General features: G+C 41.1%; 1 protein-coding gene across 2 annotated transcripts; it reads left to right on the top strand.

The window, feature by feature from the left end:
- The first annotated feature begins 371 nt into the window (after positions 1 to 371).
- LAMP2 (lysosomal associated membrane protein 2) lies at positions 372 to 14,155 on the top strand. 2 transcript variants are annotated; one of them, XM_057425093.1, is made up of 9 exons: positions 372 to 504; positions 1,523 to 1,641; positions 2,163 to 2,376; positions 3,015 to 3,176; positions 3,937 to 4,154; positions 4,680 to 4,799; positions 5,073 to 5,151; positions 6,110 to 6,277; positions 13,419 to 14,155. In XM_057425093.1, exons 1-9 carry the CDS (start codon positions 399 to 401, stop codon positions 13,559 to 13,561), a joined length of 1,329 nt encoding a protein of 442 aa, XP_057281076.1. In that variant the 5' UTR covers positions 372 to 398; the 3' UTR covers positions 13,562 to 14,155. The 2 variants fall into 2 exon arrangements, with proteins under 2 accessions (XP_057281076.1, XP_057281077.1); XM_057425094.1 differs by lacking the exon at positions 13,419 to 14,155 and adding an exon at positions 7,446 to 8,919.
- Positions 14,156 to 16,560: the final 2,405 nt, after the last annotated feature.

Below are 16,560 nucleotides of genomic sequence, written 5' to 3'. Positions count from 1 at the left end.
GACCCTGCATGGCAGCCCGCTGCACCGCTCTGCCGCTCCTGCACCGCTGACTTGAACATTGAGCTCAATTTAGTTCGTTTCTCCCTCTTTTTATTGATTGTAAGCATGGGAAAGAGCTTTACTTGTGGCAGCAAAGGCCTCTATTAAACCTCTCTGGGTGCGCATCTTCTCTCAGCCTTCTCTTCTCAACCTACAGAAGCCCTGCTGGAGACAGCAACGGCTGCCGAGGGACGAACCAGACCGCCGTCAACGCGCTCCTACTGGGCCCACAACGGCCGCTCCCTCACCGCCCGCCCGAGGCGGTACGCGCCGCGCAACCCATCCGCGACCCATGGAATCGAGCCCCGGCGCGGCGATTGGCGGCGCCGCCCCGCCCCGCCCCTCCCCTCACATGACCGATGTCGAGGGCTCGGTCGCTCTCGCTGTTTCTCGGCGCACCCACAGTCAGCATGGGGCCGCGGTGCGCCTTCGTCCCGCTCCTCTTGCTGCTGCTCGGCACCTCCGGTGAGCGCGGCCGTGCCCGGTCCTGCGGGAGCCGGTGGCGGCAGGGACGGGCGGGACGGACGGACGGACGGGCGGGGGGGGGGCAGGTGTCCCCGCGGGTGCGTGCCGCCCCCTCCCCCGCCCTTTCGCGCACGTGACGCCGCGTCGGGCAACGGTCGGTCGCGCGCGGTGCTGCCGCGGCCCTCACCAGGCCTTGGGGCCATCCAGCCCCGCGGCGTCTGCCCCAGGCCAGCCCCGGCGCGCTGCTGCCGCCGCGGCGGGGAGCGGGGGCCTGTTGCTGGTACTGCCGCCGCAGTGGCAGAGAGCCGCGGGGCCGGGCAGGGTGGTAGCGAGTGTGCCTCAGCCGAGGGCCCGCCCGCAGGTGTAGCCTGCTCGCTGCGGGCCCACCGGCGCGGCTCTTCCCGGCGGGTGGGCAGCTGGAGGCGGGGATGTCGGCAGCCTGCTCTCCTCACCTACGCCTGGCTCGGGCCGTGGGGTCAGCGGCCACCGCCGCTCACAGTAGCGCTGCCCGGGGAGTGCCGCGGATGCGGTTCACAGCGGTGCGATCCAACCACTGTGGAAAGTTATCCGGAAACGTGAGGGGAGTTCAACATCCCTGTGTGCAGAGAGAGAGATTGTGGAAACAATGCGGGCACCCTGACCCCACTGCTTAAGAGGTCAGCTTGAGCCATACCACTGATAGATAATAGGAAGACCCTGGCCTACCAGCAGTATATTGTTTAAGTGTTATGTTCATGCACTCAGTATGTCAGCACAAATTAATGCTCATTTAGGTTATTAGTCTCTGTCAGGTAAATAAACTATACAACATTCTCTCTTTTTTTTATCTAGCTTTGATAAGTTTATGGTGTGCTTCATAGTTGTAATACTTTTTAGCACTCTAGCTATTCTTGCAGTGTTTGGCGAATTGAATCCAGCCCTGAAATAATTCGCTGCTTTATAATGAGCTGCCCTCTTAAGTAATTCTAGAAAATGAAGTAAAAGCAATGTCTTAGTAGCTAATAATCATATTTTATAGTTTTTTTCCAGTCTGATGCAGTGGAAGTAGATGTAAAGGATGGCGCTAATGCTACATGCCTGTATGCAAACTGGATGATGAAATTCTTGATAACATATGAAACAAACAGTAGTGATTATGTAAGTACTTGGAGGTAACTTTTATTGACAATTGTTATTTTGCCCCAGGTGAAAGTTTAAGTACACTGTCACTGAGGGCCTTTGGTTTGTTACTTTTCCCTTTTTTACTAAGTCAGTTGTTAAGACTATTCCTAAATATTCATTGTAAAACAAAGCATAAGTTCCCAATTAATAATACAAATAACTGAAAATGCCCTATTGTACTTAATTGATGTATCAGTCAAACTTGGTGGGTTTTGTTTATCTCTGTAGTAATGTTCTTAGCCTAGATAGTAAATGTAGATTGCAGCTCAGCACAGCCAAGATTTATAGACAGGTTGGAGTTCTACTTTTGCACGTGAACCTGCTGTGACTCCTTTCTTAGTCACATATCAGGGAGCCTTTTTCTTAACTTTGTAGAACAACTTAAAATAATCCTGCTGATCTTGTGCAAGGTCCTGTGTAACTCCAGCAGGTTTATAACAGTGTCATGGTAAGAACTTCTGTCTGTGAAAACATTTAAGCCTACCCTCCTCTTCTAGAAAAACACAACCTTGAACCTGTCATCCAATGTGACACATGATGGAAGCGTCTGTGGCAATGACACAAAAGCTGCACTTCTGGCAGTACAGTTTGGAGAAGGTCACTCTTGGAGTGTTAACTTCACAAAAACCAATGAAACTTACCAGGGGGACTTCATCACATTTACCTACAACACCAATGATACCACTGTATTTCCTGATGCTAAAAGAAAAGGTAATGTTCAGTGCAGAATCCTTCTTACAAAACAGTTTTGGCTGCAAGTGTCAGATCTTACGTCCCTGACCTCAGTTGGCTTTTTCAAAGTGAGAAGGACTAATAATGTATCTAATAACTTATGTGGCCATGCACTGCCTAACTGTTCATCATACCTGCCAGTTGGGTAAGAGTACAGACTAGTTAGCTTCACTAATATGTGATTTGTTGAAGTGGAATGAAAGAGGAATGTTAACTGTTTGAACAGCGCTTATCAATAAGGTGCTGCTCATAGACAACGAGCACATGGAAGATTCATTTTAGTGTGCACTACTTGACCTTCCTCCTAGCAAAGCGATACAGTGTTAGGCTTTCCATGGACTAATACATACTAATAATAGGGTGGGTTTTATTTTCCTTAAATTAAAAACTTAGATTAAAGGATTTACCTTTCTAATGGCTTGTCTAGTTCTGAAAGCACGATTACTTCTCTGCATTACTTAGCACTTCAGGTCAGGACCCATAGGTAAAACATTTAAGAGAGGTTAGGATTGCTAAACTTAATTAATTATATTTTTGTCTTATCAAATAAAGCATAACAGTGTTTATAAATGTTCTTGTAGTTCATAACGCATTAAAATATTTGTGCTTATTTGTAGGACCAGTTACTATTGTTGTAAAGGATACTATGCAGCCAGTTCAACTGAATAACGTCTTTGTGTGTCATAATACTGACTTCCTTGAAGCAGAAAGTGTAACACAGATTTTCTGGAATGTGACTGTGCAGGCGTTTGTTCAGAATGGCACAATTGGTAAAAAAGGTGAGCATTTCAATTTGTGAATGAGCTTTCTTTGTACTGCATCTTAGGGCAGGGAGCAAAGCCCCATAATAAAAAATCCACCAGTTCTAAGATGTGCTGTGTCGACTAACATTCATGTAAATATCCTTTAGTACATCTTTCTTTGTTCCTGGAAAAACAGATAAGTAGGACAGGTTTAGTTTTGGGGGTTTTTGATACATAGTCATGTAGATTGTTCCCATGCCAAGGAGATAGTGTAATAAAGTGTATATTCCAGTTAGTGAGGTATTAAAAATAAGCACTTTAGAACTATGGTTGCTGACTAGATCATTTGAGCTTCAAGGTTTTTAACTGACTGTCTTCCATTTTCACTGGTAGCCTCTGTTTTGGGTTGGGTTTTTTTTTTCATTTAAACAGTTCAGAGCCTATCAAGAGATGAGCATGTGATCCTGCTACATATAACTTAATAGGGTTGCTTATTTTGTCTACAGCAAATACATATCACACAACCATCTGTCTTTGTGTGTTTCACTTTTGTGGGTCAGAGTTAAGCAGTATTGCATATGCTACATGGATTCAAAACTGAGAGCATTACAGAATTTCTGAGAAAAAACAATAGCTGTAAATTATTTGGAATACTGCACCATAGTGTTGAGTTTAAGACTTGTGACTTGATTAGCAGCCCCCAGTGAGAAACTGGTTATCTGCATTAAACTGACTTCTGAGTTGTAAGAGTTCAATACAGTTTCAGCACTAAAATGATGATTAAATTTCTTTTCAGAGTCTAGGTGTCATGCGGATACACCTACTTCAGCACCTACAGTTCCTCCTACTGTTGCCAATGTAACTACTGCATCTACTACCACTGCGTCACCTGCTCCAACTACTGCTCCCAAACCTGTGGAGAATCCAGAAACAGGAAACTATTCTCTTAAAAGTGGAAATAAAACTTGTCTTCTGGCTAATGTGGGGCTGCAGCTGAACGTTTCCCAAGACAAGGTGCTTCTCTTCTATCTTTAGAAAAGTACAAAGGTTGTAATTATCTGGTATGAAATCTGAGTGCAGGGTATTGGCTTTGTATGCTGCTTACTGTCCAGTACTGCTTCTAAATATTGTACATAACATCTCTCTGACATCAGAATACTTTTGTGGCATAGTATTTAGCTTTAAAACCCTATATGGATTCTATTTAACCTGTTGCTGGGAGTACCTCTAAAGTTATTAAAAGCCTGGAGCTTCCTTAATTTTATGGCAGTTGGTCCCTGCAGATACGGTCTTTTCTCCACAGAGGGAGCCAGAGCTAACCTGTTGTATTGGAGCAACAAAACAGGACCTCAATTCGTTTGCTTCAGCATTACCAGCATGTAAACTTAACTCAAGTAGCCTTGATTTGGTAGTAGCTAGGCTTAATCTTCCTGTGGTCATCTTCATGACGAGCTCTTCTAGTCTAAGACTGCTGCTGACTGAAACAGTGTCTTCCTGATGGCAGCTGAATGGCCTTGATGTGGTGTGTCTGTGTTTCAGCCTCTTCTGATCAACATCAACCCAAAGACAACTAGCGCAGATGGTGCCTGTGGTAACACAACAGCTACTCTGAAATTGAATGATGGAAATAGCACATTGATAGGTTTCACATTTGTTGTTGTAAGTAGCTTCTCTTACTTTAAACTATATTTCCAACAGCATTACATGATGATCAATAATAGTAAACCCTTCAGTCACTTGCTAGTGGTAGTCTGTTCCCATATAGAATGCGGAGCTGGCTAGCTGAATGCCTCAAGACAAATGAAATACTGGCTTAAAGCTGTAGAAACAGCTGTAAGACACTGGTAGATATGTTAGCCTTTGTAAAGCCTGTGTTCTTAACGTTAAAACTACAGAATGCACACTGACACTTGGTTCTTTTTTCTTAAACAGAAAAATGTAAGCAAAACTGCACAAAAATTTTACCTGAAAGAGGTGAATGTTACACTGCTCAATCGCCTGAATGGTTCTGGTAAGAAATTGTATCTGCCTTAAAGCCAAGTCTAAACTTTTATTTAATGTCTGTATTTATCAAATACTTCCAACTTTTTTTTTTCCAATGCTGTTTATGCTTACTGTTGCTTCCTACTTTAAGCCTTACATTAGTAGGAACAAAAGCAGTAAGCAGAAATAGCTGTAAGCTACTTTAAACATCAGTGTGGGATTATTCCCTTTTCCTGAAACTTCTGCTAATGTGTGTCTATACAAATTGAGGGTGGTGAGGCACTAGAGTAGAGAAGCTGTGGATGCCACATCCATAGAAGTGTTAAAGGCCAGGTTGGACAGGGCTTTGAGCAACCTGGTGTAGTGGAAGATGTCCCTCCCTGCCTGTGGCAGTGGGTTGGAACTAGATGCTCTTTAGGGTCTCTTTCAACCCAAACCATCTTACGAAATTAAGAGATCTTCTTTATAATGTTTCCAGTAACAGACTTTTGAGGTGTGAAATACAGTTGTACCAACGATGAAGCTTTTTATTATACTTAAACCAGCTGTTGTCTTTGACTGAAGATGCTGCTGTATCTTCCAACCACTTCTACTTAGCTCTCACTGGGAAAAGAGACCAGTGCTGTAAAAACAAAAGCATACTTGTTTCCAAATGGAAAGTATGGGTTTTTTTAAATTTGCTTGTCATGTCTGTTGCAGTTAAAAGGGCATCCCAACACAGTGTTGGGATGAATGGAGGCACAAGAAAAGCCTGTGTGGAGAATAGGATATTGTTAAGTACTATAATAACTTCAGTGCCTGATTTCTCTTGGTTAAGCAGATCAGTTGCACTTCAGACTACCTTGTTTTTCAGAGTAGTCAGTGTTGAAAAGTTGAGCCCTCTAGATTCAGGTCCTTAGTCTTATGATTGTATTAGCAACATTCTTGCGTTTGAAGTGGGCATACAAATTTCTTGTTTCCTTTCTTTTTCCTTCCTCTTTGTTTAGTCATCTCAAATGCAGATAACAGCAATTTCAGCAAGTGGGATGCTTTCCTTGGTACTTCTTATATGTGCCAAAAAGAGCAAACTCTTGAAATTAGTGACAATATTCAAATACATACATTTAATCTATGGATTCAGCCATTCCTTGTGGAGGAAAATAAGTTCTCTACAGGTAAGAGTTCTTTTGTTAATTCTTGCAATACTTGCAAAATTGTTACTTGCAAAAAAGCACCAGCATTGGGGTTTACGCATGGAATGAAGTGGAGTTTGGAGACTGACATTCAAGTTCAGGGAAAGCTTTGTTCTCACTTAAAAAATATCCGCTACGTATGTTGGTTCTCCTTCATAAGACTTGAAGGAGTTAGAGACCCTCTAACTAAGAGGGACTTAAGTGTTGCCTTGCAGTATAGGTTAGAAATTATCTGATACCATCCTGACATACAGCTTTTTGTAGCTCGAATATATAAGAAAATGGGGCAAAACCTCAGCACAAGTGGACTTTGGTAACACTGTTAGGTGTTTAGTTTCTTTTTACCTGTCAGTCTAAGGAACAGGAGTGTTGAGGGGGGAAATGAATAAACAAAGCTTCTTTCAGAAGCAGTCTTGAATATCCAGAACTAAAGAAAGATTCTGAAATGTTTGTGTTATCCTGGTCTTGTGTGGGGAAAACTGGAATGGTTTAAGTGACCTGTTTCTTAATTTTTAGTAACCTGGTGTTTGTGCTTAATGACAATACTTGCACTACAGTCTTATTAGGCTAATCTGTAGACACATAGATTGGGTGCACATTTTTTCACTTCCTTTTTTTTTTTTTGGTAGAGGTAAGTTTAACTCCCCAAACACATGCAGGGTAAACAGTATTGATCATAATGCATCTTGTAGAGTTAGGGCCCCATTTCACTCTGTAGTTCAAGTTGCAGATAGCTTCCTTCTCCTCATTAGAGTTATTTCATCTCTCTTAAACACATCTCCATCCTGGGTAGGTTCTTGATACCAAATCAAGGTCACTTTATTCCTAATGAGTAAAAGCACCAGTCTTGCCTTAACTGTGAAGTAGATGAGCCTGGTTCTGTTCTTTTAAAAGTAGAAGAATGGCTACTCTCTTCTCTAGTAAAGATCTTATGCATGTGAAAACTCATACACTGTTAGGTTACTATAGTTTGTCAAACATTCCAAGTGATTACAATGCTTAGACGTACCCTTGAGACCTCTGCAGTTCTTTCTCTCTTAGTTCAAAGATGTAATAGCACTTGCTTTATGAACCTTCAGATTTTTATACCACACTTGGCAAGTATTTTGTCTTTATTTATTCCTTGTTGCAACATTTTTTTCATCTACAGCCCAGGAGTGTTCGCTGGATGATGACGACATTCTAATCCCAATTGTAGTTGGTGCCGCACTTGCTGGCTTGATTGCCATTATAGTGCTTGCTTACATAATTGGCAGAAGAAAAAGCTATGCTGGATATCAAACTTTGTGAATCTAAGTGTGATTCCTGTTCTGATTTCACTCTAAACAAAGCAAGTGCAAGTTCTGAAGTCCAAAAAAGACCCAAAACTTAGGAGTAATTACTAGCCACAGCTAACTGGAGTTGAGAAACAAAGAGGGAGTGCTTCTCTCAGATGAAGCAGAACTACATTTTTAGTCTTCCTGCTCGAAGAAGACAACATGGGTTTCATAGCTGTTTTGAAGATGTCAAATACTGAATGAATTGTTAGGCTAAGGATTTTATCTTGCAAAAACCCTAAAATGTTTAGGATTTATTTCTGCTTTTTACAAACTGTAGCCTGAAACAAGGATACATTCTAAACTAAAGTGCATTGGGCAACTCCCAGAATAGCATAGAATTTGTACTTGCTTCTCTCCTCTGCGTTCCTTAGTTGTTGTCATACTTGTGGGTTAAGCTGGCAGTATTAGTCACTATGTTGACTTGTATAGTATTTAACAAGGATTGTACGATGCCCAGTAACAACTTTGTTTTTCATAGAATGGAACTTGAGGCTGGTGATTAAGTGATCTTTTGAAGTGGCAGCAGTAACTTACTTGGCTTTGACAGTCTGAGTACTTTACTCCTGCCTTGGTGTAGTTTCGGGAATCATTCCTATACCCTGTCTGTACAAACAAAATGGGTAACCTGTATTTGCCAAATGGTGGATATATAGGAAGACTTCAGTGCTGTTTCCAAATGCTTTCAGAAAAGAAAAAAGGAAAATTACTGTTAAGCACTGAATTCTTCATCACTTATTATACCTTGGCAGTCATCTAAAATACTCATCTGAGGCAGAGTTCTGCTAAATTAATGCAAGCTTTTCTGCTGGCATCAGTTTAAAGGGAATAACCTTTCTAAATATTCCAGAACTTAAAGTGCACTTAACTTTATATCATACTCTGCACAGAACTGGTCTGTGTTGTTGCTTTGAATGACCATTTTTTAAAGATGCTTTCATTTAATGAGCCAGTATCTGTTGTTGCAGCTTGAGCTGTCTTTAAATCTTCATCTTGACTGGTTCTCTGCCAATCAAAATTCACACTACAGCGGCCCGCCATTGGCATTCTGAATGTTTAATGTACTTTGTGTTTGATTGTTTGCTGTGTAGCGTTTATTAATGTTAAGAATGGAAAAGCCAAACAAGTCTCAGATGGACCCACAAAACCTGTTTTTCCTTGCTGTATGGAAAGTATAACTAGCTTAACAAATAAATGCAGTGCAACTGGACTGTTCTTAAACTGCAGCTCTGTAGAGACTAACCCTTGCTGCACAACTTCTCTCTGGCCTCCGTGTGCTCTAATACAGTTTTTACTGCATGGGAAAAACACCCCAAGTTTTCAGACTTCTAGGTAAGTGTGGCTTTTTTGCGTATGTCATAACATGAGCTGCCTAAACTGGTTATTTAATGAACATAACGTTGCCTCCCTCTTTAGAATGAGTTTAGCCTGCATCAGAGCTGGTTTAGTGTTTTATTAGTGTTTCCTAGGGTTGTAGAGATGTCTGTGGCATGTTTGTATACAAATCATAAAACACACTTCTTTCAGTAATTTCTTTAATTTTTTGTAAAAACAGTTTACTCTGATACTAGCCAAGGAAGCAAGTATGGGTGGGTAATGCTTACTATAGCTTGTAGCCTACAGCTTGAATTTTGCATCAGTTACTGAAATTCATTTTAATGAAAGTGAGGAACTGCTATAAGGTTAATTCTGAAACAGGCTTCAAGACTTACCATTTTAATTTAAAAAAAAGTGGATCTAATGATTTTCATATTAATATATCCTGAAATGCAGAAGTTCATCTAGATTTTTAACATTTTTGTGACTGATGTGCAGTGGCACCAGTTACACATGCATTTCTGTTAAGGAGTAGTTACCACACTGTACTCATCTGACCATGCAAATTTTTGGACTGTGCACGGTTTCCAATAGAGAAGATTAGTGCAGACTGCTCCAAAAATACAACGATACTAGGAGTATCTTTGCTAAGCCCTGCAACTTACTCTTCACGTGCAAGTATATTGGCTCAGAGATTCAAGTACTCCTAGACTGATGTGCAGATAACTGGTTCAAAAAACATCTAAGTTTCACCTGAATGCCTGTTGTTATAAAACCACTAGTTTTCCTGTATGTATTGCTCCATAGAGAACTGTCAACCTGTTCAACATGTGCTCTAAATAATAAAGATTGTTCTATTTCTTAAGGAAACTTGGTCATGTTTTTTAACCAATTTGAAAAAGGACATCTTGTACTGTCTTTTTTTAAAGAAAATAAACTAAATGAGTAAGGTCAACTTCAGTCAGTCTGCATCAGAGAGTCTGTTCTGTAGCTGGTGAAGGTGCTCCTCAAAGAGTCCTCTGTTGTTTGTGTCTTAATACCTTGTTTTGCAGCGCCTTCTGGCCCAATCCACTGGCAGAAGACAGTTGGGGAGCCGACTGAGACACTGTACATCTGGTTCAACATTTGAAATTTGCTTGTCAGCTTTTTGTGTCAGTTGTCTTCACATCCAGGCAGGATGTTTTTAAGGTTGATTTTTTTTTTGCCATCTTAAATGGGTGAGCTATGAACAGCTCAGTTTCTCCTTGCAGTTGCCCTGGAAAATTGAATTGGTCTCTGCATTCCGCAGAAGTAGGAAAGCCTTAGGGAGCTGCCTGGGAATTGGCTAGGAGTTTCATCCTCTGTGATGGAGGCTGTGTTGATCCTGTTTGTGCTGCCAGCTCTTCTGGTGACAGTACTACTGCATACTGTTTTTCTGAATCTAGAGAGACTAGTCTTCCTTGTACCGTATCTCTTTCTAGCCTACCTTGTGAATTCTACGGCCATATGACAAGGGGAAAAAGTGCAGTTTAATCCTATACACTTTTCTTGGTTCTAGCCTGCACTGCTTATATAATCACTGTGTTGGAGCTACCTTCTTATCTGCTATACAAGGTCAAAATAATGTTAGCACCTTCCTGAAGTGTCAGCTGAAGCTTTTTTTACTGTGAAGAGCACAAGTATTTTAATAGGCTCTTGTTAAAGAGCTTAGCAGTGGGGCTCCTAAGAATGCAAATCAAAGTTTATTTAACCTATGATGGGACTGCAGACATCAAATTGTCAGTACATGTCAGCCTGCAAGAGTCTGCAGGAGTTACTACTGTCATTTTCAAGACTGTATGTAACAGAATTTTGAGTCTGTTAGGATGTTTAGGAAGGGGAGCTATTGCTTTTGTGTTCTGGGAGGAGGTCAGGGCTCTGTGGATGGCTGGCTGATGTCCTGCTGGGGAAAGGCACAACTGGTCTGAATAATTAGAAGGAGATGATAGTGTTAAATTCTTCTATTCAAATGCATTTCTTTTTCAGACTTGCCCTTTTTCTATTTAGCTGAGGTCTGTAGCCCAGAGGCAGAGAACTTAGCTGTGCCTGCAGCAGTAGGAACAGCTTTGGGAGGATTAGTTATCCTGGTACATACTGGCTTACTTTCTTGCTGTAATGTTGGATATGAGTAGTTTTTAAATGGAAAAGTTTAACTTTATTTGAAAAATAATCAGAATTCAAAAGATGCTTTGCTTGTGGAGCCAGGCAGATGGGTTGTTAGAAGAAAGCATTGTTAGGTTCAAACATAAACTGTGACAACTAGTAGTTCCTAACTTATTGATTCATCAGTTCCACTTCTGCCAAACTATTGCACATTAACCCAGAATATTAAAGACATGCAGCGGCACGTGAAAGAAATAGTTTTGTTCTGGTCTGTGGAAACAGCATTTGACTTGTGTGAGCTTGTGGGTGTTGAATGTTAATGTGTATAAACTATCATAGACTGGGGTTTGGTTTGATTACTATTGACTGTGCCTTATATACAGTTTACTGACTACTAAAATTGTGCTCTAAGATACCAAGATTTCTGCTCTTTTAGCTTAAAGGCGCCATCCATAATTCTGGTCCTCAAAAGAAGCTTTTCCAGCCAATGAACATCTCTAAGTTTTAAGTCTGCCACAGTGTTTTCTATGGTGCGGGGTATACCAATAAAACCACAAAATTTGGGGCCATTGGCTGTGTCTCATGATTGGAATTAAAAGGGAAGATAGCTTTTATGCTAAGGTTAAAATATTGGGGGTGAAAATTTCTGGTTATTTTAAATGGAGACATGTACAACCAAACACGTGGAAAAAGCCCTTCATCCTGGCCTGGATGTGGAGTCTGCTGCTTGGGGTGCACAGTTACCAGGTTGTACAGCTGAAGATACTGCTGTGGACCTTCTAAGCATTGTACATAACAGCACATGGACAGACGTGTGCCAGCAGCAGTGGCAAACTGGAGAGAGGTAAAGGATGGAATGTTCCTGGTATGAAACTTTAAGCCCTTTTTATCCTGGGAATTCCTTGTAGCAGTGCCATAGTGTGACGCATATGGCAGCAATCTCCTTCCTTTAAAGAAGAGAGGGAATTTCTTGTTGCTGCCTGCTCGGGCACCTTTCATCCTTAGGAAATTAATTCATGTTTAAGTATTGACAACCCATTATACCACATTTAGTAGTTAAATTGTGTACGTTGATCTTCAGTGAACAAAGATGACTAAATATCAAATGTAGTTCTCTTTTTAAGATACTTGCACACTTTCTCAGTAATCAGAATATTTTGGAATAGCTCACTGTGTAAGGTATGTATTTCCTTTCCACTTTTTTCCCCCTTTCCCAGTGTTGCTCTACTGGCTGTAGGTGCCTTCAGATTGTCTGAGTTCAGCATTTTCAGGTGCTGAACCTCCCGTGGTGTGCTTTTTCCTCTTAGCCAGTGTGCGTTCGTGAAGGGGTACTGCACTGTAGTGAGCTAAATCAAAACAATGAATTTCCCATAACCAACACTGGTTCAGTCAGAGGCTCAAATGGCTTAAATATTCACTTAGAACAATAACTTTGGATAACGCATTGAAAGTGTGCCTGATGCTCTGCTCTAATACAAACCCAAGCAAAAAGTTTTATGAGGAGCTCTGCTTTGTTGAAAGCATGCAAGCCAAGCACCCTTGCAGTGCTGAAGCAGTACACGGACACTGTCATCTCTTATGAAACATCTCATCTTGGCACCACGCAGGTGGGGCTCTGCTCTCTACAAACAGGAAGAAGGCCAAGCCCTGCCTCCATGCCTAGGGTGCATCACTGAGTTGGAAATCGGTTCCCAGTGTTGTTTGAATTCTTGCATGAGTGTTTGTACCAGCAAGGAGTTCATCACATATTTTATAACCTGTGGATTAAAAGCCACCATAGCATTACAGCTGTCTCGCTGTTGATTTCAATAAAGTCTGTGTAGTTTTCAGCTGAAACCAATAACCCTTTTCTTGTACTTGGAATGAAACTAAATAAAGTTACTTAAGGAGAGAAGTCTTTCAGTATTTTACATTCAGTGCTTTCAGCATATGTATCTTGGCTGTCTCTTTGTCGCTTGGTGTGCTGTCTGTTGGTTCTCTCTGTGTCCAGAAGCTGGAGAACATTGAAGGTTTGGGAAGTCCCTAGACAAAGCAGCGATACACCAGCCTGTCTTTTTCTTTGTTGTTATATTGCTGTTAACTCAGGTGTGATCAGCTGATGTGTGCTGTTTTGTATACTGCTTGCTAGAGCAGGAAGAAATTAAATGTACGAATACAAATGATGTGTAATCTATGCGTGTAAAGAAATCAGTCTTTATCAACTCTTTACTCAGTTTTTGATTCAACTAATTTACGTTATATGTATTGCTGTATCTAATCCAGTGTTAAGGTCTCAAAAGTGTCTGCTCCTTGCTTGCTTCGGTTTCTAATGCTTGGTTTCCTTTACTAATTTTTTCTCCCTTGCCTTTTTTTTCTTCTTCTTTCTGCAGCTGAAGAATGCTTGGCTGATTCTGACCTGAACTTTCTTATTCCCATCGCAGTGGGCATGGCACTTGGCTTCCTTATCGTTCTTGTCTTTATATCTTATCTCATTGGAAGAAGAAAAAGTCGTACTGGCTATCAGTCTGTATAACCTCTTAATTCTGCCTCTGCTGCCACCTTCCTTGCTTCTCTTCTTCTCCCAGACTCCCTGATCTGCCCCTTTAGGAAGAAGAAAAACAAATGAATTCATAGGGTTTTTATTAAAAAAACCCAAACCCATTTCACAACAGAATAACTTGCTGTGGGCCTGAAGATGAGCTACAGAATTACCTGAAGCTACTGTATGATTTTTGAGAAAGTAAGTGTGCCAAGGACCATAGAATTGAGTAGGGCTGGTGTGTGTCTACGTGAGAATATGTGATTCTTATGAGTAAAGAAGGCATCTACCAAACTTAATTTCTGTTGTTTAATCTTTTTATACAAGAAAATTTCTAGTCGAGTACAGCTCATCTCAGATAGTGCTAAAGCTAAAACCATAATTCAAGGTGTGAATGCTGTGTGGAAAGGGACTCTACACGCTTTGGGAAATGAATACCAAGCTCTTAACAGACTTCTGGGAACTTGGCACATGGCTGTTATCTTTTTTCATTAGCAGCTTGTTCTTGTGAGTGAGTCTGAATTTCCTATCCCTTCTGAACGGTAAGGCAGTCCGTGACCTCACTAATAAACTAACAGAGTGTAAGAACATCTGATGGTTTTAGTAAATTCATTTGTTTAGCATCGGTATGGAGAAGTTGACAGCTAATGTATGTTAAATAGCTTAGCACCAGCATGATGTCTTATTGTCTTTATTCACCAAGATAAGGCTCAGTCCTGGAGAACTTGTGCTACTCAGCAAAGCCAACAGGCTGCTGAAGGGAATATGTCCTGTGCTGTTTTGTTTGTGTTTTCCCTTTTGTTCTGAGCTCAGTTGTGAAATTGAGTGGAAGGCTGGAATTTCACTGGCTGCAGTTTGTCTTGGCTTTGATTCTGTGCACATAAAAGGAACTACACTGCATTTCAGCACTGGTTCATGTGAGGCTCAAGAGGATTTTGAGAGCTCTCAAAGACTGACTAAGAACACAGATTGTTCAGTGATTCCTGCAGTTTCTTTGGACAGCTTTCATAGGTTAATAGGGGATCACTGAACAGCTGTGATCTAGGCATGCAGGTGAAGGTAAAACCAGTCTGTTTTGATAGGATTAATCTGCTTTTACCCTCCTAATTATTGCTCCATCTCACAACGGTTGAATACCGTAAGAGCACAGATTTCTACTATGAGGAATGCTGATTGTAAAGCAGAAACTAAAATACACATTTAGTGAAGAAAGTGACTTCCAAAGAAGTAAGAGCATCATCTTGTTTGAAGATTCTTCGTTGTCATTAGTGCTATAACTTTTATTTCTATGTTCCATATCTAAACTGTCCCAAAGTAGAAGCTACTTGTTTGTGGTTGTGTTCTGCTTCATTCCTATCAGGTTCACGCTGATAAGATGAAAGGAGCTTCTTACTCTTTCTGTGTCTTTAGTCCACCTTGGTAAAAGCCTTTTGCAGCCTGTAAACCCTAGTTTCCAACTGTGGGACAGCTCAAGAGCTGCCAGGTCTGCTGAGAGCTGACGACACATGAGTTTCGGTCCTCTACAGCAAGTGTTTGCTTAAGCCGCTTTAATATTTAATCTCTTTGTGTATTAAACCTCTATCTACGTGGTAGGGAAAGTACCTTCAATAATTCACATGCACAAAGGAGATGGTCAACACTGATGTTTAAGTAACTTGCAATAGCTATATATTTAGGGAAGGGAGATTTCTAAAGAGTTAGCTTTTGTGCTTGAGAAATACCTGTACGTTCAATCATCCCTGTCCTCACTGTGACCAAAGATAAGCTTTGCCTGAATCTGGCAAAACTGGTTTTTGTACCACAAAGGGGCTCTTGAACCAAGTTGTCTTTGTTTTTTTTAGGACTGTAGGTTAATGCTGTGTGTTGGATTGTGTGCTTTGGGTTTGTTTGCCTTGGTCTCGTGTTGTACCTTTGCTCTCGCAATACTCTGTTTCCCTGCCAGAGTGGTAAGTGGTGAATTATTTTGAGACTGGCAAAGCTGAGTAACACCAGCTTGTCGGGGTGTGCTGCTTCCCTGCTGCCAGCAGATGGATTCCATCGATGGTTTCATGCTCAGGTTGCAGATCCAAGTGTTTTGCATCACTTTTGCTAGGTTATTTTAGTCAAATACAGTAATTTCCTAGATGCACACATTTATATATATATATGTATTTTATAGATACATACAAAGTATTATTTTGGGCTTCACTAGAAGTCAAAAATTGAGTCAGCACTTTAAGGTTGTTGTAGCATGAGAAGTGGTGTATGCAATTCTCCAAATCCCGAAATGACTGTACAAACATGCTGAAAGCTGACTATGTGTTTGGAAAATAAAGTTAACTACAGTGTTTATAAAGCTTTGTTTAAGTGTAAGTAGGCCTGCATGTCATTTCTGAGAGCTTTTCCAATGGGATTGTCAATGTCCCTGGATCTGGATGTTCATGGGGAAAGAGAAACTTTTGTTTTCAAGCTGTTCACACATTTATAGCCAAATTAGTTGATCTTTCTTTGATTGGATCAAAACATGGGTCCAGTGTCTGATAAAGAGCCAGCTGCTTCAAGAATCCTTCCAATAGGCAGGTAGGGAATAGATATAAATAGGATTTTGTCCTGTTGCTAGCTGGAGAGCTGTTAATTTCATGGCCTGAAGTACGAAGGATCCTACAGAAATATGAATGATTTAAAAGAACTAAAGCATTTGGCACTAAGGGAAATGTTTGCGGGTTTAACTTATTCCTGATGCCAAAGGAAGAGCTGCTACCAAGGCAGCACCTTCCTTGGCAGAAGCCAATTTGTGTTGGTCAGAACATGCCCTTTCAGATAAGTTGTGCAGGCAGAATGATGGTGTTGCCCTAGCTCTAGCAGTGTCATGTGGATAACCACATCTGAGCAAAATTAGTGCCTAAACTACCTCTGGCTTAGGTTTTTAACAGTTCTTACTAGTTTTTGCCCAACGGTTGTTTGTGATACTTAGCATATAGTAAGTCTTATCGTACTGGGCTCCTGAACTCTCC

The sequence above is a fragment of the Pezoporus wallicus genome, unplaced genomic scaffold (genome assembly GCF_028554395.1).
Source record: "Pezoporus wallicus isolate ANWC-B61680 ecotype Strahan unplaced genomic scaffold, APGP_CSIRO_Pwel_v1 scaffold_6445, whole genome shotgun sequence".
Taxonomy (NCBI): domain Eukaryota; kingdom Metazoa; phylum Chordata; class Aves; order Psittaciformes; family Psittacidae; genus Pezoporus; species Pezoporus wallicus.
This window is presented reverse-complemented; position numbering and strand designations above follow the sequence as displayed.